Below are 23,476 nucleotides of genomic sequence, written 5' to 3' on the forward strand. Positions count from 1 at the left end.
CAAACTGACAAAAAGACACATTTTTACTGGTTGGTGCTTTTTCCTGTGTGCCATTATTTTCATCGGTAGGCCCCACCACTGCCTTCCTCATCACCCCTGCCTCAGACTGACAGGAATATGAGGTACTTATTGGCTTCTGTGAGGAAAAGAAAGAGTGACTATTGGAAGAGCAGCATGACCAGTGTACCTCATAAGGATGTAACCCTGAAGGCCTTTGCTTTGTCACTACACTGAATCAGAAGAGAAGAATTTGGACCTCCTTAGAGGGGAGTGTCAAACATGGCTATCCAGGGGTAGGTTTTGCCTGAGCAAGGCGGGAAAGGTATGCCTTCTTTGGAAAAATATTTATGCTTCTTAAAAGTTCAAGTAACTGAATTCATTACTTTTGAAGCTTTGCTAAGCTTCACTGGAGCCTACCCTAGCTGATTATGCTGGCTGACTGTCATTAAGACAACAAAAAAGCAAGTACACTCACAGAGGTTTTGATAATCCTGCTCTTATTTTCTGTGTCCAGCACCTTAAATAGGCTCAGCACTGTGGCTGGGATTGCTCGAGAGATTGGATACTACTCAGCCTGTGTAAGGGTGGGAGAATCTGGCTCCAAATGGTTTCTTTTTCTCTCCTTGCTACAGGAACTGGAAAAGACAAGGGTGTGTGGGCGGGCCTGGAGTCCCTCCAAGGAAAGTGTGAGGCCTTGGGCAAAACAAATCCATCAGGTCTCTCATTTCTTCCAAATATAGGTCTGTTCTGAGCAATAGCCAAACTCAAGTCTAAACTCCACATTCAACTGTTTCAGAAGGAATACATGAAAAAGACCCTATGGCCTACAGAGTCTGTCTATAGAAAATATTTTGATAGCTCTTCCTCTCTGGCATTATCTTCCACTTAAAAGAAAGAAAAAGAAAACACACAAAACTGGAGCACATGGTTCAATTTTCACTGTAAAACAACTGATTGATGAAAATAATACTTCTGAAAACAATCTGTTGTGAGCTATCGAGAGGTTTTGCCTATGCACCAGTTGGCAGGGAGCAGACAGATAAATTATTACAATATGTAACAAAACAAATTACTCTGAAGAGAAATGGTATTTCTCTGTGTGTGTATGAGCAGGATAAGTAGAATTAAATCCATGAAAGTATGCTGACAGATCATCCTCCATCACAGCAATAATATATTGGAAGCAAGGAACTCACTTCAGATCTATCCCTGTCCCTGAATCACTAGCAAAAAAGGGTTTATGATGTGCAAGTCTTCTCACAGAGCAGAAGAATCCTGGACCTAAATGAAGAAGAAAAAGAGGGGGGGGGGGGAAAAAAAGAGCAAACTAACAAAATTGGGATGTTCCTGCTGTTGAGGGGAAGGGGTCTCATAGCCATTTTTGCCAAGATACTTCCAAATTTTTCAGGCATCATCACATTTTAATGAAATGGAGCAGTTACAGCAGCTCCCCAGATCTTGAATACTCTATTACTGCCCATGGGAAAATTTTCTGAAATGCCTATAGACATGAAGATTTAAGAGACAAAATCCCATTAACTTTAAGTAAGACAGTTTCTTTAGAACCTGGCATGTGGACAAATTACAGTGAGATAAGTGAGTAACATCATGTGAATTGCTCTGTTGTGACTTTCTGTGTACATGCTCCTATCCCACAGCGACCAGTTAAGGCAGAGATGATGACTCTTTTTCTATCAAGAGCCAAACCACCTCACATTCACCTCAGAGTTCAGACCATGTACTCTGGAAGCTAATGGATAGCAGTGGACAAACTTGTTGTTTGCCATGTGCTAAATACACTTTTGAAAAAATAAGTAGAGCTTCTAAGCTACACAGGATAAATCTACCTTGACATTTGTGGATCACTGTCACCCACCTTGAGCCATGAGATCCACATTGTCCCTGCTTATGGCATACCTATAACATGCACTGACCCCATCCATTCATACTGCTGCCAGAAGGAGAAGGAATCCTTCTAGGCGTGAGCCTTGTCTTCTTTTCCTGAACTATTTTCTACTTGTGGATAGTAGAGGAAGGAGGGGGACCCAAAGTGTGTCTAGAAAAGAAAATTATAGGTTTGTTTCTGGGAAACATGACCTGCAGAACGTAGAGAAATTTCAGACCCATCTCAGAGAGAGACTGGAGAAGGAGGCAAGAGGAGACTGGTGCATATATCTGGTACTGTTTCCATACCAAGACAATATGTCTGCTAGTAATAGATCTTAAGTTTTACACTAGATGTTCCACAGACTTGACCTTTTAGTTATTACTACAATCATCATTACATCAATATGAAACAAAGATTTTTAAAGGTCTCCAGCAGTATCTGAATCCCATGAAAAACCAATATGGCTCTGTTTCTTAGAGGCTTCTTTGAAAATCCTTCCTTACGCGCAAATTTCTTTCCCAGAATCCAAATTTCCCTTTCAAATTATGTATCCTTGTATGTGACAGAGTGTCATGGGCCTATTATTTCCTGCTTTTTTTTTTTTAGCTAAGGGACAAATATTAGGTGATCTCAAATATGACAGGAAATTACTTCGCCATATTTGAAGGCTACAGAATGAGATGAGTATCTGAAAAATAAATAACCAGAAGTAAAGGGTTCCTCTTGCAAAGTCTTGCATTTGCACATTGTAAGGGAACCATTCATAGTCTGTGAACACAATAGCTGATAGTAATTTCTAGCAGAAATGGGCTAGCTGCAAGGACTTCTAACTGTAGGCAGCTAGACAATCTAGAAGATTGTGATCATGTCATTTAAGCAGCAAGTAAAGGACCGTGCAGCTGAAGAGTTACTGTGCTATTTAGTGACAACTTGAAAAGGTGGCAGGTGACAGAAAACCCCTGTAAGAGTCCCATAATAACAGATAAATACACTCCAAAGAGCTGTAGCTCCTATCACCTACCAAAAATTGGAGTAATTTGGTCTTTTTTGTCGTTGAAACATACTCAATGGAAACTCATTAACGTGACTAAGTCAGCAGCATAAATTATAGTGAAAAGATTAGCTTGACAGAGCTGTTTTGTATATTGAAGATTTTTGCATGCAACTACAACTTCATCACTAAATCTGCAAATGCTGGAACCATCTACCAATATCCCAGTGCCAGGTGAGAAGTACTGATGTAGTTTTAAGAGAGGTTTTCAAGGGCCAAGCAGAGGTTTTTCAGTTCCTCTTTCATTTGACGGAGTGCCCTCTTGACTTTCTGAGGTGTGTTCATAACCTCTATGCTGCTGGTGAACGGGTCATAGTGCAGAGAAAAAGGTTTCTTGATCTTCATTGCGTAGTTTCTGTGGGTGAAGAAGACAGAGCTGCTAGTTCAGAAGCCATTTCCCTAAGTGTAAAACCTGCAGGACCTAATTTCTCTGTACGTAAGCATGGACTTATCAGGGTGCAGAGGTTGCTGTGACACCTCCTCCCTGTTGCTCCTTAACTTTGTCTGGTACAGTACATCCTCCCCATGGCTGAACTACCTGCAGCCCAAGAGATCTGCAGTGTCTGCTTTTCAGCGTGGCTGGCTCAGACCTGTCTGTGCTCTTAGAGCTCTACATTAACACAATTCAGAGTTATTACAACCACAAGCTGAGGAATGCAGGAACACAGCATGTCTGCTGCCTTCACTTCCAAGAAATAACCTGGAGTAGCACTTTCTGCATAAAATTCTAAAAGCCTGTTGATACTAGGCATCCTGGGCTATTTTGCTGTCTCTATTAAAAGAAAAAAACATGATTGCTTGCCATTTCTGACAAAGTTTCCATTAAGTACATACTGGTAGGAACCCCCTGTACTGATGTTGCCTATGTTCTGACAGATTCTTTTGCCTTTGATTATTTTCAGCAGCTTTGGCTGCACAACTATCTTGAAAAAAATGTATGAAAAAGATTCAAATCTGAGAATGGTCCTTGTCCTCGTGAGTTCTTTTCAGGTTTGCCTGAATCTAATGCTCTTGAAAATCCTCTCTTCTGCTAGTGATTTCTCATCCATGTTTTTACACACATTAATAATTTAATGTGAACCTTCAGATTTAAGATGATGGGCCCAATTTACCATTGTTATGACCCCAGCAGACGGTGCTGCTGGGGAAGGGTTGGGGGGAGTAGGGAAGAAGTCTGGCCCAGGTTCTCTTCCTCTAATAAATTCTTCATTTCAGCTCCTACATGCTCCCCAGTAGCTCCACAACCAGCCTTCTGCCTCCAGCCAGAATTGGTCATGTTGTTCTAACTGTTGGAGATGACAGCCAGAATTTAAACTCTGCTTACTTTAAAAAGAAATAAATTTAAAAAATCTCCTTACTGCATAACATAACACAGTCAAAGAAATGCATTTAGAAACAGCTCAAGCTAATTTGAAGTAATGTTATTTAGATTGCAGTCAACTACTTTGTAGAAATCAGATTGCCTGTGAATGCTGACTCTGCATTTTTGTACAGATATAATCAGAGGAGAAAGGCAATCTTGTTTTTAAGCCCCCTGCTGATCCATGTTAATTCCTGAGTCTGCTATAAAATTTCCATATGTCCTTGAGTAAATCAGTTCTTCATTACCTGCTATTTGTATGAACTAGCACACAGGCACCCCAACTGTGGAATTGTGCTCTACTCAGTTACAGAATTTGCTGCAGAAGTTGCTAAAATGAGGCATTGCTGAGATGAAGCATGGGCCAGAGCATAGCAATATATAGTTATGATTTTTTATGAAGCTTTTCTGAAATAAACAATCTCATATTTAGCATCGTTGTCAAAAAAAGCCGCTGTGCAGATGAAGTGTGCAGTGAGATAGGCTGGCATGGTAACTGCAGTAGTGGTAGATGTATTTGAGATTAGGATTCAAGCTGGTGTGCCCCCACTTTGTGAAAACACCCACAAACACTTTACTTACTGAATCTTGGCCTTGGCATCTTCCAGATTTTCTGCTATGAAATAGACAGGCTGGAAAGCTTGATCCTGATAGGGGTGAACTGCAGTCACTTCTGGATCAAAAGGCTTGTACTCTGGCTTGTTTGATAAAGCGTACTTTGTAAGGGGAACAACACAGGTTAGAGCAGGTGAATGAAAATAGCAAGAACTAGTGCCTAGTTGGCTGTGAAATGCTCTTTGTGAAATAGTTAAAGGTAATATCAAGTTCTGTTCTTTCAGAGGTGAAACCTGCTTTTCATAATCAGCAGTCAATAAACCAAATAACAAATAATTTTTTAAAAGAGGAAAAAAAGAAAAAAAATCTATTTCCTGTATTAGAGTGGTACCATAGCCAAGTTCTCAGACAGGGAGGGAAAAGTCTATGCCACCTCCCAAAATCTGAATATCTAAAATAAAAAATAATATCATGCTGCTTTTTTCAACCAGTATCAGAAAAGATTCACAGTCCTGTGCAGCACCAAATTCTCAGCCCAGGTCACCAATCTCACATTTCCTGCTGCACTGAAGAACAGATAGAATATTCCTGGTATTTTCTGCACAGCTCCCATGCCAGTTAAGCAGCCTAAAAGCTTCCCTGAAACCCAATATGTAAATATGCACTATACCCTGTGTGTGCATGTTTGTGTTTTGGGCCCACAGAGGTTCTTCTATATGTTTTGCTCAGGTTCTTCTACATTGTTCCCTTAGGCAGACAGGAGAATTGTGGAAGCCGCTTATGTCAGCTCGTCTATCATTTGTTTACACATACTGGAGATACATTTAAACAATCCAGCAGCAGAGCTGGTGACAGTGTGATTGTATAGGTATTGGTGTTGGTTGTTTAGTACTTGCACAGGGTCCTGTCAGGCTTAAAGCGAGTTCCTGCACAGTTTGTCTGTCCCTGAAACCCAAATGAGATAGTTTAAAGCTAGCTCAGCTCCTGTGATGTTTGAACTGCACCGCAGTGCCTAAAATCTGGTTTGGCCTCCAATTGGCCAGGTTGGTGAGTGCCATGGCCACTTTGGTGAAGTGTCCTGGGTACAAACAAAAAGGAAAAAGGTAACCCATCCCAGTCAATGTTGAGACCTTTCTTTCCACCTTCAGCCTGGACAGTGGGCACCATCCACCTAGGGACAGTGTTTCAGCACTGACCCCTTCTTTGAGATCTGCCTGTTTGCCTTTCTCTCCTCTTCCCCAGTCTTCAGAAGGCTCCCTTCACTATCTTATGATCCAAAATGCCAACTCGCATGGTACTTGTAAATAACTGGTAAGACACTAGTAAGAGTGGGTGACACTGTGCAAGACTTTCAGCTCAGTCTGCTAACTGGAAAAAACTCAGACAGTACCCTTAGGCAGATTGCAGACATTTCACTGAACTGAGGCTGAACTCTCCATCACTGGAGGCCTGCCTTAACCAGTAGGCCAATTTGCTGCAGAACTGGTGCAGAAATTAATACAGGGCTTTTTTTTTTTAACTAAAAAAGAAAAAGATATAAAATGCTAAAAGATTGTGTTTTTCCTGTTCTTCATTTGCAGTGTGTAATTGAAGAATAAACCTTGGAGAGCACTCATACAGTCTAAGATGAATGGTATACACAATCATGAGTCTGCTCTTATAATCTTAGAAGCTCTGGGGATTAATGGGAAAGATTTCAGAAACTCAAAACCTGACAGGGGTCCTGCTATGCTGTCAGTGTTGAAGCATAACTGAAATCCCATTGATTTCGGTGGAAGTTCAGCTTGAAACCGGATGGCCTTAAAGACCTCTACAAGTTAAGTACTTGTGCTGCAAGAACAGCATATGTAGCACTGAGTTCTGCCAGAAGTGTGATATGAGCCATAGATTTTACTGTATGTAGGACAGAGTCCAGCTGAGTGTTAACAGGAGAAGCATTTTGGATAATGTAGAACAGCTGACAGAATATAGTGAAATAAATAGTGGAATACCGAGAGCTGTTGGGGAGGAATTCTTACAGTTCAGAGGAGGCAAGGTTGGCTAGCAGTCAGACCCATTACAACTATTCAGTTTAGACTTGGGTATGGTTATCCTGTCCCTTCTGATACCTAGCTGCTGCCACTAAATGATTTGTTAGATAACACGGATTCAAGTGCAAGTCTCATGCAGAAGATGTCTAGCTCTATCTCTCATCTCTGCCTTTCTCCCAAGTTACACCCTGAGTTTGGGCAGGATCAGTTCATCCGCAGAAAATAATTACCTGAAGCTGAGTTCAAACTGGTCAGAGTGCATGCTATGGAGAAGAGGAAAACATTTTGAAGATTTCATAATCAGGTTGTGGTTCCCTGGGTTACAGTCACACACCCACAGACCATCAGTCCAGGCTGCAGCTCAGGGATGTTCCCAGACTCCTTGCTGATGCTAAGTTTTCACATAACATCAGTTGCACGTACTGCTGCTGACCCTTTCCAGCTGGTTAGGTGTTATCTTCTTGTAGACAACCACCTAGCCTTAGTAACTCATGCTTTTTTTGCCTCCTCAGTGACCAAATCATCCTGCTATCCCTGGTTCAGAAACCTTCAGTGATGAGCAAACTCCTCCTTTGCATAGGTTGTTGTAACATGTCACCTCTGTCACATGAGCTGCAGTGAACCTGCCTGTCCCAAATATGCCAATCAGTTAAATTATATGGAATCAAGTTTGGGGCCTCCATGCACAAGCCCACATCTGGGCCCGTACTGAGAAGACGGGCAGATGATTATCAGGATGGACAATGGCTTTCTCCTAAGCAGTAGCAAAACTATCCAGAGCTTTCTCAAGAGCCAGTCTAAGAACACAAAATGAGCTTTGCAAGAAACTGAAGACTATCATGCGCCTCACTATCTTCCAGTCTTCATCTTCTCTAACAAAACTGTCTAGCCACTGCTATATTTCTAAAAAAAATCCCTTCTTCAAAATAGACATTGCGCTACATATCTTTCCTCTCTTCAGCTGTGAAAGACACAGTTGGCATACATTTTCAAGTTGCTAGCAGGTGCTTAGGCATAGGACCTCAGCACTTTACTCACACTGCCACTGCCTATACAGAAGTTAGAATCAGATGCTTATGCAGACTAGAATGATTAAATGGAAACATTTCTCTATTTCACTTTCATTCCAATTAAAAATCTGTGACATAATCAGTCAGCTGTAAAAGGAAACTTCAGCACTTAAGGCCATGGTTATAATTAATTTGTCTATGAGAAGTTTCAGATGCTCAAGGTGAAGTGCACAGAATCCACTGAGCTGCTGTCCCAAAAGCTACACAGTGATGAACTCGTCGAGCTCACATAGGGATTGTACAGAGCACATAGCAGCATTGCTGGTGAACTACTTCCCATCTTCAGATTGTCTTAGGTGTTAAGTGAAAGATGAACACACTTTTGGAAGGGACATAATCCTTTTTCATTACTTATTGAATATAAATGCTATCACATCCACATGTAATTTCAGGAATATGATGGATGAAGACCTAGGTGGACCCAGCTGTACCAAAAGTTTATCCTGCAGCATTACCAAACAACAACTGATGATAAAAGTAATGACAAAAATCTACCCTTTATCAACTCGAAGACCGTTACTACTTCCATTTTCAACCTTAGAGGCAGGGAATTTGAGATGCAGTTATAATTTTGTGTTATATAGCACAGTTTTGTGGAAAAGCAGTACTTGCCTACAACTTTAACCGAAAGCAGAAGAGCTTGTTTGTGCCTGGTTAATAAATGTGTAGAAAGAAAAGAGAGAGAGCACAAGTCTGGTACACTCAACTCTAGCCGCCAAAAGTAAGCATTCCTGATGCAACTTTTACCTTCATCTGTGTCAAAATTAAACAGAAAAAGAAGATAATATCATGCAGGTAGATTCTGTGGTGCATATTACTATGAAAGCTATTAATACATAGGTATTGGAGACATGATTACCTCTGCCCTTTAGTACCCTGATTTAAAATTATAAAGTGTTCAGGCAGGTAGAGTAGAATAGAAGTTGCCTTGAAGTGTGCTTTGATATAGGACATTTTCAGTTTTACCAGGTAAATAAAAGCAAGCCTAGGTTTCCTGTTTGTTGGCTGTGAATATAGCAAATATTTAAGGATTCTCAGAAAAACAGTTGTTTCAGCCTTAACCTAGAACAGATAGACATAAAGCAAACGCATTGCACTGGAGTGTAATTTGTAGGGGAGCTCACTGATCCGCTGTTTCACAACAATACTTTCCACTGTTCTACAGATGAGTGCTGCAATAATGCTAGCAGACTTCTGCTTCTGTCCATTAGCAGTCAGGCACAAGATGAGGTTGTTATGTAGAAAGGAAGACACATTTATTTCTCTAGAGGACCAATGAGCATGGAGATCTCTCAGCTTATCAAGAAAGCAAGCTCTACAAATCATATACCGCAGAGTTTGCTCCCAAAAGTCTCCAAATTGCAAATGTTGGGAGAAAAGCAATAATAAACTAGGCAGGTGGTAAAATGAAGGTTGATGTCTGGGAGGATTCCCCTTTCTATATGTTAAATCTCAACTACTCCTCTCTTGGGACTTCTGCTATAAATGCCTTGAGATACGTTAACATGTTGTTGCTTCCTTCTGTCAATCGACTGGGAAGCAGGCTGACCTGTATGCCATTAGGAGAGTTTTGTAGTACATTTATCGTCATGACAATCCAACTCTTCCCAATTATGAGAGTCCAAGCTGTGCTAAATCCAGCCATGGTTCCATGTGAATGCATAATGTAGCTGGCTTTTAAGCTGTTGTGTCTATGTGTTAAGCTTAAACTATATCTCCCACGAAAAAAATCGATTTCTGGTTTATAAAAATGCATGAAAAGAGTGCTTTTTTATTTTCCTTTGCCTCTTACTAATTCAAATAAATCATCCAATATCTGCACAACCTGAAGCACTTGAGGGCTACTAGTACCAGTTTAGGGGTTTTGCACTTAGAAATTCATCATCTGCTTCAGTGCTCTGCAAAACTGAGGAGAAATTAATATCTCCCCTATCAGCTGTTTGTCCGAAGAAGGGGAAACCCATAAGCTTTCTGTAAAGGTGCACAGTCCCTTTTTCCACAGTTAATCTGTCCAGGAATGGCAGTATCAACCTTGTGTATGCAGATTTTCATCTACACAAAACTTCAGCTGGGATTAGTTTTGAAACTTATTTAGGAATGTAAAACTCTAAAGGATTTTCTTTTTGGCAGTGTCCATGCTATTTACAGTTTCTTCACACTTTATTTGCTCCAGTCAGTCAGCGCCTTTCTGATTCATATGTACATGAATGTCAATGGCATGGACAAAGTAGCAGAGTTCATAACAGGCATGATATTGCCCTCTAGTGCATAACTCAGAAAGGTACATGGGTTTTATGTTAAAGTCAACTGTATTGCTACTGGCCAGGAGCTGTAAGAAGCAAATCTATTTCTTTACAGGATGGTTGCTTTTGTTGCATTTCTTCTCTTTAGGTGGAAGACAGGTACAATCCTGCAGTAGTTTTTCCCCTACTCAGTAGCTTCTGGGAAAGGAGAATTAATTTCTTTGCAAAAGATAAATATTTTAAATCATATTGTTATGTGAGGAAACAATATTTTGCTTTTACCTGAGAGTTCAGAAAATTGGATTACAGAAATCTTCCAGTACCATAGGTTTTACACATACCATAAGCTCCCCATAAGACGAAAGCAGTCCTGCCCCATAAGCTTTGATCGATCCATTTTGCTTGCAGAGACCAAACTCCACAGTGAACCAATAAAGCTGGTAATAAGAACAACTTGTGAAAAACAGTCTCAACAGGCAGTTCATTTTTAAGCTGCTCATTTTCCCTTTAATTTTCTTTTATCCTTATTCCTTAACGTCTTTGTATCTTTAAATTTTATAGTTGTATATTTTAAGAAAATTATTTTTTCTCTCAAACACATAACGCACAAATTATAACATCTTTTTTCAAAACTTGCCATCCTTCTTATTCTCACTCCCCGCACACAAACAAACAACCACCAAAAAACCCAACAAACAAACAAACAAACAAAACGAAAAAAAACCCCAACCCCCAACACTAATGATAATTACATGGGTAAATAAAGCCATAAAGTCTTATGACCTTCTTTCTTTGGAAAATGCTACATATTACCTTGCAACCTCTTAGCCCTGAGCTTCATTACAGTCAGTGGAAGCTGACAGATATCAACCCGTAGTCCCTAGAAGGACAGGTAGACCCCTGTAGAGGATTCAAGACCCTAGGAAAGGTCCTTGAAAGGACATTTCTCTCCATTTTTGTCTGTGTGATAGCATTCAGAAGAATTGAAGAATGACATCACTTAGCAGCAATGTGCCCTTTAAGATTATGCCAATCACATCTTCAGCATGCTCCAGAAGAAAATAAAGATACACCTCTCTGGGCTTTTATTGCAATTAAGCATGCTTAGGACAATACTTTCTTTACCTGCTGGACAGCAGTGAGATAAAAGCAACTCTCAGCTCTGTTAACCTATTAGTCCTTCCCTAATTATAGCATCTAAGGAAATGAACAGTGAAGGAGCAATTTTGGACACAGCCTGACACCTGAGCAGGTGGATAGGTGTTGTGCAAAAAAAAAAGCATGGATAACATGAGGCATTTCAAGACTATGGCTTTGTGTCTCAACTCTTCAAGGTTCCTTTAGGGACATATAGCTGTTTGTTGCCTCATAGGTAGGGCTGGACCTTGGCTTCGGTTTTGCCATAAGTGTTGCATTCTCAGCACCCTTCTCAAAGAACTGCAGGCAGTTTGTAAAATAATGTGAAACTATGTTATTCTATCTATTCTGCGTTTTACTTTCTTTCTCACACCCTATCTCACATGTATTGTGATGTTGACAACTTGGTTTTGGCCTGCAAATTCACCTCTAAAGAAACAGCATACCAGGATCTTTATTTCTGCAAAATCCTGAGGTGCTTCCTCTAAAGGTCATCTAATAATTCTGCATTCTTGTGCTAATAATCTTGATTCTTATTATTTCACAGTGAAAAGTCTTTCTGGTATCTCCCTATTTAACAGACAGCCTTTTGGACTGGAGAATGAGACTTGGGAGGAGGAAGAATTTTTTTCAGTGTTTCCTTAGATATCTTGTATTTGGCTTTCAGTTAGTGAGGTTCTTTCGGCTCTCACTGTTTTAACAGAGTACAAGACATGGTACCAGTGGCACTCTGTGGACAACATGAACACTGGCAATTTCCCATTTCTTGTGCACAGATCCACCTGCTTGGAGAAGTCCATGGACTGAATGAAGTAATGGCATTTCGAAGTTTGTCTTACAAATGTTATAGACGATAGCAACCAGCAAATTTGAGGTTCTTTAAATAATCTTTTAGTTTGCTTAAATGTTGCCAAATAATATAATCTAGTTACCTACATTCTCTTTATAATGGATAGAGAACGACAGGAACTTCCAGAGAGAAAAAAGTATTTATGTTAGGCATTTATGTCAGGATAGCGAATACATTACAAGTTCTCCTCTACCTTCACTTTCTAGTGAAGGAACCTAAATAATAAGACTAGATCAGATGTTTAACTTTTAAACAATTGAAGACTGACATGTTAATTCAGAATATGTTTACTGTTTAGAATACTTGAATGGCACTTACAAAATTGTATTCTCACAGATCCTTAAATGCAGATAGTCCTTTCAAAAAGGTGCCCTTATTCTACCTCTCCAAACCCTAGATGATACTATGACAACTTCAGGTATGAGACCTATCATTCTTCTAACCTTAACCCTACCTCTAATCTAGTCCTAGGTAGTCCAGGCTCAGGGAGAGGTGCTTGCAGAGAAATGCTATGTGAGCTACTGGCCTTCACCCAGTCCCACCAAGACCTGGGTAATGATGCAATACAGCTCTCCAGGACCCCTAATTCTTTTAATCTTAGCAAAAGTGTGGATCTTAATCTTACTCTAGCCTCTCTAGACCCAGAGAGGGGAAATTGCAGAGGAAATGTGCACATGTCACTGCATAGTCCCCTCACACCACCAGCCCAGGACCTGGATGATGCTATGAAAAATTCAGCACTGGCACCTTTTGCTCTCCAAACTCTAAAAATACTGCTGGTCTTACCTAGTCCTTAGCCACAGACAGATACGTGCAGGTAGATTTTAGGTGAGCCATGATCTTCTTCGCACAGTGCCTCGTTCCACATCACCATGAGTGGGGCTGTGGGCTGGGTGAGGAATTTAAGGAGTGACACTGTCCTCCCATCTACCCCCTTTCCTGGATGAGCCTCACTCATCTGGGTGAGGGGAAGGCTCCTCTCTTCCCCTGAGAAAATCATCAAGACTAGGAAATGGCTGTCATTATCAGGAAAAAAAAAAAATCATTTTGGTATATGTTATATAGGCTAGTCACTCAGAACTGAAGGACAATATCTGCTGTCAAATTGCTTTAAAGACCTCACCTATTCTGTGAGATTAATGAATACGGGGTGCACCAAATTCTGACCGTTCCTTGCACCTTTCATAGGAGAAAATGCGGGAATCACATTGGGTATCTAGCCTATTAGGTGAATCTGGAAAGTGAGTAGGGACCCTCCTGTGGCTGAAGTTGTAGAAAATCAGCTTCAGCAATATATTCTCACAGAAGCAAAAACTATAAGCATTTTCTCAGTTGGAATCACATACTTCTGGGCTCCCCCAGAGGGACTCCAGTCCCTGCTCCAGCATGTCCCTCACCTGTGGATGAGAAGACACAATCCTGCTGATGCTCCCACTTTTGTGGCTAATCTCAGACACTAGAGAAGACCTTTCCCTGCACAGTAGGGGATATGCAGTGAATCGTTTGCATTTTGCCTTGGATATTAAACTGCCATCTGCACTTACTGTGGCCAGTTTCTCAATCTCCGCTTCAGATGATCCAAGAGAAGCCAGTCCAATATCCTAAAGCAAGTAAGCAAGCAGGCAGTGTTACACTAGTGTGATTATTCAGCCCAAGGGAGAGAAAGAAGGGAAGAGGGAGGACCACATCATTTCTAGCATGAATAGCATGAACTATTCATTGTTTTTGTCACCCAAAATGACCTTCCATGGCTTCCAGGATGCCTACCTCTCCCTGGCTCCCAGCTACATAGCACTGGGAGCCACATTAGATGAGTGTTTAATCCTCAGCATTCTCTGTGTAAACTTAACCATCTCTTGGCTTAATGCTGGGCTGTCCTTGGCATAGATTTATAGGGAAGCATGAGAAGGAAGGACAGCAAGGTGGGTTTTATCTTTGCCATTACCTTTCTGTCTCTCACTCTCTTTCTGACAGCTCTTACAAGTGGGTCAGATCTATGCAGGGAGTATTCTGTTTACTCTCATCTGTGCTCCCTGTTAATTGTTATTCTCACAATAGGAATCTCTAGATGTCTCTTCTTAGCTATCCCAGGAGCCATATCATGCAGCAAACAAACAGAACTAGGGCATTTTCACCATTCATTGTCTTATGTTGAATGGAACAAAAACCAGTTTTCATGGGATGAATTTCAACTGTGAAAATACTTTGGGGAAAAAAAAAAGTGAAATGTGAAAATTAATTTAATGTGATCCCATTTTGTATAGTCTGTGTTATAGATGGGAAAACAGGAAAGTTGAAAGTTTTTGAAATTGCTATAATCTCTTATTTCTAATGAGTATTCAGTTCTGGTATTGAACTAAACTGAAGAGGTTTCTCCCTGAATAAATTATAGACCACTAAGATATTTTAAGTACTACTCAACTGAATCTGATAATAACCAATATTTATGACCAAAATAGAAACTGGCATTTATTCAAGTCAACACAACTGGAAACCATATTATATGAGGTGAACTGGCATCCTTTTTAAGATATTCTGACAAGGACCTGCATCATGTAACCCCTCTGCTCTTATTACCAGTTTCTGTACTGACCACTGACTGATAAGCCTAGAATATGAGTTATCTTCTTCCCTCTGCTATGGTTTTGAGGCACATCGATAGTTCTGAAGTCTTTCATTATATGAGGTCATTGAGTTCACTTGGGTTTGACACTGACTGCTCATACTAAATAGCCCTTTATTGTACAAAGAAGCCCTGTTTGCTTTTTGGAGCCTCCTCACAAGTGTGAGCAATGCTGTGAGAATCTGGTGAGCTGCAGAAGGAAAAACATCTTTAATGAAAGACATGGTGATGGACACAATTAAAGTATCATGTGAGATAGAAATGTACATCTAGAGACAGAATCAGCCTGGGGACTCGATGGCTGTTGCTGGTTAGGTTCTTGTGGTGTAGGAATGGAAGCCAGGGGAACAGCGTAGCGGGTACAGCTCAAACACGCAGCACCGCAGAGGCTCCACTGGCATCCTTCTGCAGACTGACATGGCCCTCCCACAGAGAAGTCTCACAAACAGTGTCTGCCCTTCCTTTTACATCATGTCTCTAGGGAGCAGTACTACCACTCCCTTGGAGTAAAAGTCTCCTGGGGCCCTGCTAGCCCACCCCACTGGAGGTTGTGACTCAGGCGTAATCAAGTCTTACTTAAAGTAGCATTTCAAACATGGTGAGATGCACGCCTTTGAGGCACTTCTGGCCTGCTACCTAGAGCAGTTGGTTAACAGCCAGCAGAACAAGCTTCTTACCTGTGAGAACTGGGCAAACTCCTTGTCAGCTAGCATGGGAACATGACCCAATAACTCATGGCAGCAGTCTCTGGAAAACAAGTGACCTTTGTGTTTAATAAATGTTTCTTTTCCTGCCCTGTGTGAACTTCCCATGAAGGACTTTAGCCAATAGACCCCTAAGTGGAGCGAGTGCGAGTGCTGCTCCACAGTAGCTGCCTCTATACCTGGCCTGGCTCTGGAGGGAGCAGAACAGAACATTTCCTTTTGCCTGCTATATGGAGCCAGCAGCCCCCGGCTACCCTAGCTATTGTCTCACTTGGGATGGCACGGGCACTAGTCTCCTATGTCACAACATCTTTGAAAGGCCCCTGTTTTGTTACAGCATACAACAAAAACGTCTGTGTGAACTTGTAATTTCTCATGAAATGTAATTGCTGTTGTCTGGCCAGCACTTACTGGGAGAGTTTCACAGCAGGGAATCAAACCCCAGCAGATGGTAACTGAAGGCAGGATGAAAAGATTAAACCAGATATTCTCCAGTCTTTTCCTTCCCCAGACAACTTTGCAAGCGAGACAGAGACCCACACCCTCTCATGCATGACTTCCCCTTCTAACTCTCCAGCTACCAGTTTCTCAAATTGTTTCATTCTGTGGACTACTGGATAGTGCTCCAGAGCTGTTCCCAAGAGAATCATCCCCAACACATTAAGGATGGATTTTGCCAAAGCGTCAAACTTACGGTTCTGGGGAATGCATAGGAGAAGAGAAATGCCTTATATACTGTGTGCTCTGGAAGACACGAAATGCCAGGCTGGCAAGGAAGTCACGAGCAGACAGCAGTCCTGCAGCTGGTCTCAGCTGAAAACCTGTTCTCTCTGCAAAGGGAAGTGAGATCGAATTCAGATGTTTCTAGGGTTAACTACATGGCACACTTACTTCAGGTAAGCAGTTTTGGAGGATCTTCGTGCTCTGTTGCAGTAGCTCCCTCCATCTAAGCATAGCATGAAGGCCCTGCCTCCCTGGCTTATCATTACCGATGTGCCCCTGTAATGCTGTGTCCAGTCACTACAACATCAAATCACCTAGCCATCCATCCTATGTGTCTTCACACAGCAATGATATGAGGTATGGGAGTACTGCCTACTCCGGTTTACGTTTTTAGCACATTTACACACATGTATCCACTATGTTTGTCTAGAACTACACAACCTCTCAGTGATGTGATCATATGTGTTTTGCTTTGCATGTACCTATAGAACAGGACAGAAGAATGCAATACTTTTGCACTGTGATCTCGGCTTGAGCTATCACTGTTATCCCAGGGCACCCTGCATTACTATGAAAGGTCTGTGAGGGACAACTCACAAAATAACCGGTCCTATGTTCAGCAGAACACAAAAATCTACATTTCCATGGGAAACATGTTGGTGGTCTGTAAAGCTAAGAAAATTGAAGATCACTGCTTTAAAAGAGAGCCAATGATAATCTTTTTGAAGTCCTATATTCAAAATCTGTGTTGCATTCTCAGCTGCCATAAATGACATGTCATCTTCTTTAAAGAATAAAACTACATTTAAAAAAAAACCAGAAATGGCTTTATTCTCCCTTCTTTATCCATATTCTATTGTATCGTGAAGCCTGGAACCCAATTTATTTTATGTAAACAAACAAAAAAATCCCACCCAGAAACCAGGCAATTTACAAGATTTGGTTTGTTTTGGTTTTTAATGTTCCTTCCAGCATTTCTTGTCTTGCTCTGTCTGGCTATTAGCACTTTTCTCATTATTAAAAAAAAAAAAAAAAAAAAAAAAAGGCTTCGCTGGAAGAATTTGAAGTGACAAAAAAACATCTGAAGCCATACAGTACAAAAAAAGAGCAGACAGCAAGTAATGCTTCTCTCCAACAATATGAGGGACTAGATGGTTAGTATATGCCATGGTTATCTTCTATTGCTCCACTAAATTCAAAGGTAATGGGTACAGAACTGCCTCAAAACTGAATAACAGCAAAAGCCTATGGGGATTATGTCTTTGTCTATATCCTGAGCAAAGACATCAGAGTTAACCAGGAAACCAGAAGAGATGGTAAATCAGCTTACTATTCTCCCCTATCCCCAGTTAAGAAAGCAGGGAGTTTGCAGGAATAAACAGACCATCAGCTGTGTCTCCTTAGGCAGCGGCCAGGAGCTGGCACAAGAAGAGAACTCCCTTGCTACTAAGACAATCCAGAGGAACATGAAAAACTGAGAATCTGGTCATCTTTGGGCTAAATTCTGAGTGAAGCGAAAACTGCACCAGCTGAAAAATATATCAGACAAGCACCAAGCCCTAAGTAATTCAGTTTTGGAAGGACTATGAAAAAGTCTAGGGAAATTTATATTGCTTTAGCATCCATGCTGGAGGAGCAGAAGGGAAAATGAAAATTACAACTTATGTTCCCTGAGATGCCCTTTTAAATATAGGCCAGTGAATCAGACAGTCTGCTGGTGGAACAGACTTGGCTAGCTGCCTTGAAAAGCCATAGGAAAAAGTTATCTGCTGAAGGTAATATCTGCAAAATCTGAACTTCTATTTCATTACTGCAAAAAAGCAGCAATCAGAAGAGAAGTGGGGGTGTGTCTGATTGGACCTGCTGCCCAAAGATCTCTTAAAACAAAATGAGTTGAAGAGAATGTCTTGAGCAGTTGACCTAAAGTGATCTGCAAGGCTTAGCTCTTGGCCTAAAAACCTCATGTATACAGGCCTGTGTGTTGTAGCGTGAGCTTGCTTGAGTTCACTGGCTGTAATTTCTTCCAGCTGTGGAGGACAATGAATGCCTAAATCCAAACATCTTTCCTAGAAAGAAAAATGTGCCTAGGTCCATCTAGTTAACCCTTTAGAAAAACACTCATCATGGTAAACCATTAAGTAACCCTCTAAGTAATTATGAAATACTTATGATATAGAGTTCACTTCTGTTCAAACCAGCCTCACTAGCAGGCCAGGTAACACTAGACAGATCGACTTGTATTGAAGTCAAAAGGAATTTCTTGCTTGAGTTCACAGACATGGCTGAGTAAAAGAGAAGATGGAAGTTTATCTGTCTGTGTGGGCTGGTTATAGCATGATCGCTTTCTCTCCAGGGTATTCCTCTCTCTCTCTTTCTGCATCCCTACAGTTGATTATGTAAAGATTTTGTCATCATGTATGCTAAAGAATGATCCAGTCCTTAGAGGCAGTATTTAGCAAAGATATGTGCTGGGATTTGAGTCCTAACTGGGAGCATGGGACAGTTCAGGGCTCAGTCAGAGATAACCAGTGACAGGGGGAGCTGTGCTATGCATCTCCACATAGGTTTTAGTAGCTGAAACACATCCACTATATGCCAAGGAATCTTGGGAGACACAAGATTCAGCCTATAGTTTGGCTGAGGTTTGTTTGGTTGAGCACTGCACACCTGTAACACAGGAAAGAACCTAAGCACAGAGTTGATTCATGAGTTGTAATGACCAAAATTTCTGGCCTTGCTGATGCTGGTGGTAAAAGCCACCCAAATTGGTTATAAATCAGAATTCCTTATAAATCTTACCTCTCACCTGGTGACTGCTTGGCATGCAATTTAATACAGATTTTACAGACCTTGCAGATGCTTCTGAGTTAGACTGAGTTTGTTACAAAAGGACCTTGCAATAATGTCAATCTTCATGCTATTCTACCAAGTAATCTGGACAGTGAAACTACCTTATTAGAGGTAATTATTGAAGATAAGTAAGATATCAGCTCAAAGCCCCTTATAACTAAAAGGCTAAAATAGCTTACTCACTCTTAATGGTGTCTAGCTGTATACACAGTTCTGAACAAACTCTATTCTGTCTATGCATAATCTTTTACAAAGCCTTTAGGCTAAAATGATCTGGGTTTTGTCTACAGTTTAAGGAGGGTAGGACCAGCACTCCCAAGAACCATTCTTTCAATTTTCCTTAGACATCCATTCCAGGACAGAATAAAATGCCTCTGAATTGCCTGATTCTCATTCCCAGTTAGAACAGTTTGGACAATTAGCTTACGATAGACACCCCATGTTTATGGTAGGTGCATTGAAACTCACTGTGAAGATCTTCCCAACCCTTACTAGCAGAATTTTAAGAATGACCATTTTTATTGCTTTTTTTAAACATTTTTTTTAGGGTAATTTGTATGGGATAGAGAATTTTTAGAACCAGAGCCCACAAAAGAAGTGAGCAGGCCCAGACTCCAGAAAATCAAATCCTGTCCACCAATATGAGTAATAGAAATGGTATTATGACAGGATATTCTTACATTATCCTAAATTCTCACCCCCTGGCTCCCCTCCCCTCCCCACCTCACCTTTAAAATCACCTGATTCACTTAAGGAGTATGAATATTTGTGGTAATCAAATCAGCTTCACATGATTTCTGGAGCTCCCTGCTGTCAGCTACTGTGTAAATGACAGAAGATGAGAATAGCTGCTTCATGAGAAAAAATATTTATAAGCCCAGTTACCATAGGAGAGAAGTAAGATGGATAGCTGAATAGAAGGGAAAATACACGGGAAAATGCAGAACGCATACACAGAAAAATTCCTACAGCTGGATGTGACAGCACTAGTGTGTTCATGAGAGATGCTTTTCACATGCCAAACCTCCATTCCCTTGTACTAAAGGTGTGATAAAAACTTTGCCATCGAACAGCTTAATCTTCCCTTAAAGTGGCAATGTCTTAGAAAACTCTTCAGCAACAGAAAACTTATTCAAGGTTACTAACATCACCTGCTTACACAAGCAGCAGGTCACATGATTTTCTGAATATTGTGTTTAATTGAATTTATTTAAAATTAAGCCATACTTTTTGTTATTTATTTCAGCATAGTGTTGAGCTGTCCTCCACTCTCTGGCACATCTCCTTGTCACTGAGAAGGAGCAAGGACTCTTTAAAGATCATCATTCTTTAGTCATTCTGGATAACAGTAGGAAATCAGCTGTTTGACACAAAGCACCCGGCCTTGGGAACCCACGCAGCCTGTGGCCTCATGAAAATAATGCAGGTTCCCTTCCTCTCCTGCTCCTTGCTAGTCAGCTCCCAGCTAACAGCAGGTAGGTCAGTCTAACAGTCTTATGTGTCCCTTCATCTAAGGCCACATCTTTGTGCATTTACAGACGAGCATTTCAGTCTTTCTGCTCTCCTGTCAGCCATGCGGCAGGTATCAAAGAGTTTAGTCTAGCAAGTAGGGCCATGGAGAACGAGAAGTGTTGTTTTGAGGTAGCTGCTGATTGACTAGCAGGACCTCCTGGAAATCATTTCCTTTAGGAGACATTGCCATCCTGTCTCATGCATCAGACTTGAGAGGTATGTACCTTTATTTGTGTTTGGGTGTTACTAGCAGCATATCTATAGAAGCATAAATTACAGCCAAACCCATAGAAAACCTGCATGTGGCAGTCATGCTGTGTAGTGTGCTGCTGTGGCTGTACTGCTACTGGTACTGGAATTGGCTCGTTAATGCTACACCAACTGCAGCCCCTTACAGAGCAAACACAAATGTAGTTACAGCTTGGTCCCTAGATACACCTGGTATTAGTGCCCAGTGCTACAGCTCATCTTGCACAAGGGAACTTTACAGCTAATCAGCTATGTTCACCAGCTTGGGCCCTATGAGATGGTTTGTGTGTGTATGTGATGTACAAACATATCCAGGAAAGCCTAGAATAAACCATGGTTCATGATGACTGACCTTTTAAAAATCTGGAGACATCCTGAAGTTGAGGTATGTGATCCTCTTGGTAGCCACAGTATTTCTCCAGCTGCCGGAAGGCATCCAAGTACTGCATACAGGCATGAGTAGGGTAAAGGCTGCTCAGCTTCCTGTAGACTTCTCTCCTGAAAAGCAAAAACCGTAGAGCATGACCCACCTCAATAAGGCAGTACTTATCTGCCCTATCTACAGATCCACAGAGAGTCATAATCCCGTTGCATAGGCAATCGTCTTAAAATCTGAACTCAGGACATCTGGTGCTTGGAAGCTGCTGCCTGGATGGATGTAGCAAAACATAAGGGGTTTTGTTTCACTTTTCCTATAGAAGGTGGGCTCTCTTCAGCAAATCTGTTTTATCCCTTCCAATACCCTCCTTTAAAGTAACAGGACTCTAATCCTGATTCAGAAGTGTTTCTTGCTTGGGCATAAGGGTGTTGTAGGCACCAGGGAAACCCCATGGAAAAGCTAAAGCTGTGGCCCTCTCTATGTTGCCCAACTTGAAATACCAGTCCCTTAATCTCCATGCTGAAGCCTAGCCTGTGTTTGACTCTTATCAGCCTCCTCCTAAAAAAGAACATTTTCTGATACTAAAAAGTAATATCGGGACAGGCAAAGAGGTTCATACTTTTGCAGTTCAAAACGTCTGGCATGGGCTATGTATTTGAAAGACATGCCAACTTCCTGAAGCATTTAGCCCATTATACAAAAAGAGATCAGCTGAGGAAAAATATATATAACCAGATTTGGGCACAAGCTTCAAGTGTCTCCTAGACTTGATGGTGCTTGGATTTAGAGCTGTGGTTTGGAATATATTTAGCTGTTGCAAAATAAACAAGTAGTAATAGGATGGCAAAGAACCTTATAGAAATGGTTATTTTTGTTCAGACATGGCCCTAGGGTGTTAACAATTTTATAAACATTGGTTTATGAAAATTGAGATCATTCTTGGAAATGCTGGCTACAGAAAGTGACCTTTTGTTGTTTTTGTATTGTATTTTTTTGTGTGATGCTATTGTTGCTATGGAAGTGATCGCCAGTCCCTGGTACTGGCTCACTTCATTTGTACGAGTCTCTTACACAATGTGGGAGCAAAGAAACAGAATGAAGGGGGGCAGGAAAACCTTAGGAGGAAAAAAAACCTAAAAGAATCAATGGAAACAGTGGCTGCTGTCATTATTGCTGAAGTCACAGAAGACAGGGCCATTTCCATAGAAGAATTAGGAAAAAATGAGTAAAACTGGAGTTCAAGCGTTGCCCTGGCTTATTTCTCTGTAGAATACTGGTGACTTCAGTGGGATTGCATAGGATCTGAACCAGAACAGAGTTCATCCCCAGACTGGAGTCTAGAGAGAGCAGGCTTGTTTACGCTTCTGCACATATGGTCTCTTTTATCAAAGTATTAATATCATTCTACTGTGTGTCCAAACATTGACTACCACAGAAAGATAGGCAGCCTCAGAGACTAGTGATGAATTATCCAAAGCTGTGTCCCTCCTCTCTAAATACCTCTAAGGTGATCATCTAAGTTCATGCCGAAGTCAATAGAGCAGCAGATATTTGCAGACAATAATTAAGCTTACCCTAGTGTAGTGTCTCAAATAGGTGTAATGCCTCACTGTAGGACCATCAAGCTGCTGCTTGATGGTGCTTCAGTCCGGAGATGGAAAGAGAAACTGCTGAAAGCACAGTCCATTAAATATTCTAGAAAGGAACCTCATAACAAAGGATAGAGCCAGCCACTTGGAAGACTTTAAAGGCAACGAGCTTATTTTATATAACTGTTCTTATTATTTTAGAAAAAAAAAAGGTGGCAAAAAAAAAGTGAGCTTTATTATGAAGATGTGACAGGTGCATTCCCATAATTTTCACAGAATCATAGAATTATTTTGGTTGGAAGAGACCCTCAAGATCATCAAGTCCAAATATTAACCTAACTCTGGCGCTCTGGCAACCATGTCCCTAAGAACCTCATCTAGACATCTTTTAAACACCTCCAGGAATGGTTGCCTTAACCACTTCCCTGGGCAGCCTGTTCCAGTGCTTGACAACCCTTTCTGTGAAGAAATTTTTCCTAGTATCCAATCTAAACCTCCCCTGGCACAACTTGAGGCCATTTCCTCTTGTCTTATCACTTGCTACCTGGGAGAAAATTCTGTCCTAGATTCTCCCTTTTTCTTATATAGCCTTTACCCATAAGACATCTTTTGTGACTACTTAGTTTCAGGGCCTTCCAATAAGCCGTCTTGAAAACAGAAACT

General features: G+C 41.1%; 1 protein-coding gene across 1 annotated transcript in view; it reads right to left on the reverse strand.

Moving 5' to 3' along the window:
* Positions 1-3,134: 3,134 nt before the first annotated feature.
* Positions 3,135-23,476, reverse strand: part of LOC135987952 (tyrosine 3-monooxygenase-like) — a 29,047-nt gene continuing 8,705 nt past the window's right edge. The window contains exons 6-12 of the mRNA XM_065633414.1: positions 21,198-21,343; positions 16,206-16,341; positions 15,485-15,554; positions 13,729-13,785; positions 10,539-10,634; positions 4,882-5,015; positions 3,135-3,294 (exon numbers count right to left, since the gene is read on the reverse strand). Coding sequence (XP_065489486.1) covers positions 3,135-3,294; positions 4,882-5,015; positions 10,539-10,634; positions 13,729-13,785; positions 15,485-15,554; positions 16,206-16,341; positions 21,198-21,343 — 799 coding nt within the window. The remainder of the gene's footprint in view (positions 3,295-4,881; positions 5,016-10,538; positions 10,635-13,728; positions 13,786-15,484; positions 15,555-16,205; positions 16,342-21,197; positions 21,344-23,476) is intronic.

Source organism: Caloenas nicobarica, chromosome 1 (assembly GCF_036013445.1).
Source record: "Caloenas nicobarica isolate bCalNic1 chromosome 1, bCalNic1.hap1, whole genome shotgun sequence".
Classification (NCBI taxonomy): domain Eukaryota; kingdom Metazoa; phylum Chordata; class Aves; order Columbiformes; family Columbidae; genus Caloenas; species Caloenas nicobarica.